The sequence below is a fragment of the Cyprinus carpio genome, chromosome A24 (genome assembly GCF_018340385.1).
Source record: "Cyprinus carpio isolate SPL01 chromosome A24, ASM1834038v1, whole genome shotgun sequence".
NCBI classification, from domain to species: Eukaryota; Metazoa; Chordata; class Actinopteri; order Cypriniformes; family Cyprinidae; genus Cyprinus; species Cyprinus carpio.
This window is the reverse complement of record NC_056595.1, coordinates 25,363,089-25,365,588: the sequence shown is the minus strand read 5'-3', so window position 1 is coordinate 25,365,588 and position 2,500 is coordinate 25,363,089. Positions and strand designations below refer to the sequence as shown.

The 2,500-nt window shown below is 37.2% G+C and overlaps 1 protein-coding gene across 1 annotated transcript in view; it reads right to left on the bottom strand.

Annotated features, from left to right (window-relative positions):
* Positions 1 to 2,500, bottom strand: part of lama1 (laminin, alpha 1) — a 53,443-nt gene that overhangs the window by 32,994 nt on the left and 17,949 nt on the right. Inside the window, 3 exon segments of the mRNA XM_042714933.1 lie at positions 1 to 22; positions 1,163 to 1,333; positions 1,796 to 1,936. The exon segment at positions 1 to 22 is cut by the window's left edge and continues 81 nt beyond it. Of these exon segments, the coding sequence (XP_042570867.1) occupies positions 1 to 22; positions 1,163 to 1,333; positions 1,796 to 1,936 (334 nt within the window).

The following is a 2,500-nucleotide window of genomic DNA, read 5'->3' as shown; positions in this document are numbered from 1 at the left end:
GGAAACTTCCATATGATGTTATCTATGAGACAAATGATTCAGCCGGTCAGTTAATGTGTTTGAACTCGTTCACAGATGATTGTAGGTCACATTTGTTTCTATGGCGCTTTATACGATTCAAATCGTTTCAAAGCAACCTCACACTGAATCAATCCTCCGTTTGAACGAATCGGTTGAGCGAATGATTCAATGACTCACTCTTGCAGTGATTTGCTGCCACCTACTGGTGATTTCAGGTTCATGTTTAAAGTATACCTTCATTTTTTTCCCCCAGAATCATTTGTTTGTTTTTAAAACATCAACATATTATGGATACATTTGTAACTGCAGGTGAGCTGCATTAAACAGATTGTGTGAAAGCGTCTAAACGCCTCTTCAGATGCAGATTCTGCTCCTCTTCATTGCAAACACTAATTTTGTTGATTAATTTAATTGGAAACAGCCCTATAGTGTCTTACCATTTGAATTTATTTATTAAATGTAAGAATTTGACACAGAAATGATGCATACATTTAATTAGTTTAGAATAAAATTGGCCTTATAAAGGCAAAAATGCAAATGAAATGTAAAAATCAATGTAAACCTTTTGGAAAAGTTAATTTCTGTTACTGCTGCAAACGAATCAGTGCACAGAATATGAGTCAGCTGTCCAGGGCAGTCCTAACCCTGACAAAATACCACACTCAGCGAAATATCGTCTAATTAACGTTATCGAGAAAATTCCAGAAAATATCCAGATATATATAATTTGGTTATTATTGCACCCGCACACTAAAAAAACCAAAAAAATTTTTTTATTGCACCTAAAACCAGTGTTATTATTAACTAAACTTTTATGCTGTGTATAAAAAAAAATATATATATATATATACAATATATATATTATATAATATATATATATACATATATATATATATATATATATATATATATATATATATATATATATATATATATATATATATATATATATATATATATATTAGGTGGAAAAAACGTAAAAATATGAAATACGAAAAACTTAAATGAAAACATAAAATAAAAGGTAATTCAAAACGTTATAATGACTTCTTTTAATGTCATTAATCAGCCGGGGCAGAAGCTGGTTATCTGTGCATGTGCTGATGAGTGTAATGACAGAGAGACGGCTGCGGCTGATCACCTTGTTGTTGAGGAAGGACTCGGGCGCGGCCCATGACCACACGGACCGGACGGACCGGACTCCTACGGACGCCGAGAGGTTAGAGATGATGAGGTTGTCGTCTGAGACAGGAGACGTGAAGACGCTGGAGCTCTGGAGAGATCGGAGGAGAACGCCGTCTCTGTGCTCCACCTGAGAACCAAACACACCGACACAAGTTTTATTTTTATAGTTCCTTTTCACTTTAATTTTATTTAAAGTTTTAGTCATTTTGTTGGTAATTTTTATTAGCTTTTTTTGACGTCTATATAGTATTTATACATTTTTATGTCAGTTTTTATTATTATAGTGTATGAGTGTGTGTGTGTGTGTGTGTGTGTGTGAGAGAGAGTGTGTGTGTGTGTGTGTGTGTGAGAGAGAGTGTGTGTATGAGTGTGTGTGTGTGTGTGTGTGTGTGTGTGTGTGTGTGTTTGTGTGTGTGTGTGTGTGTGTGTGTGTGTGTGTGTTTGTGTGTGTTTTATGGAGAGAGCTATTTTTTTTTTTTTTTTTTGTGTGTGAGTGTGTGTGTGTGGGTGTGAGTGTGTGTGTGTGTGTGTGTGTGTGTGTGTGTGTGTGTGTGTGTGGGTGTGAGTGTGTGTGTGTGTTGAGACGTACCGAGCTGCTGAACCAGGTGGAGCTCTCACACACATCTGAGACTCCGAAACAGAAGCACTCGGTGCAGCCCTCAGGATTACTGGCCTGCAGGTTATAGAAGCCCTGCTTACACAGATCACAGTTAGAGCCCATCACATTCACCTGCGGAGAGAGAGAGAGAGTGGGGGGGGAGAGCAAAATATGAATTTGCTGCAGATGCTGATATTTATATGATGAATTCTAAATCAGTGAGATCTTTACAACAGTGCAGCAGATACTGATCTGAATATCAGTCTGTGCTCTATATGTGCAGTAATGTGTCTCAGTGAGATGAGATGTAAATGATCCAAACATATAATGCAGTGATTGAGAGATGAAGAAATAAAGGCTCCTCAGAAGATGTGAGATGTTCTGGAGGCTTGTGAAGATCATTCCTCCGCTGAGGAACAGTGAAAGTAAAGCTTCTGGAAACAAACGCTCCTCAAAAGATCCTGATGATCAGATTTGAGACTCTAAAACATGATTGATGGAGAATCAAGTAAAGCTGAGCTGCTTCAGTCCAGTAAGAGTTCATCTGGAGATATTACTGCAGTTATTCTGACCTTTACTTGATCAAAATCACTCAAGATCTGACACCAGAAGCAGCAGCTGAAGCAATTACACTAAAAGTTAGTAAGGTTTAACAGCAAAGTCTGATCATTTAGAGACATTACTGATGTTGTACAC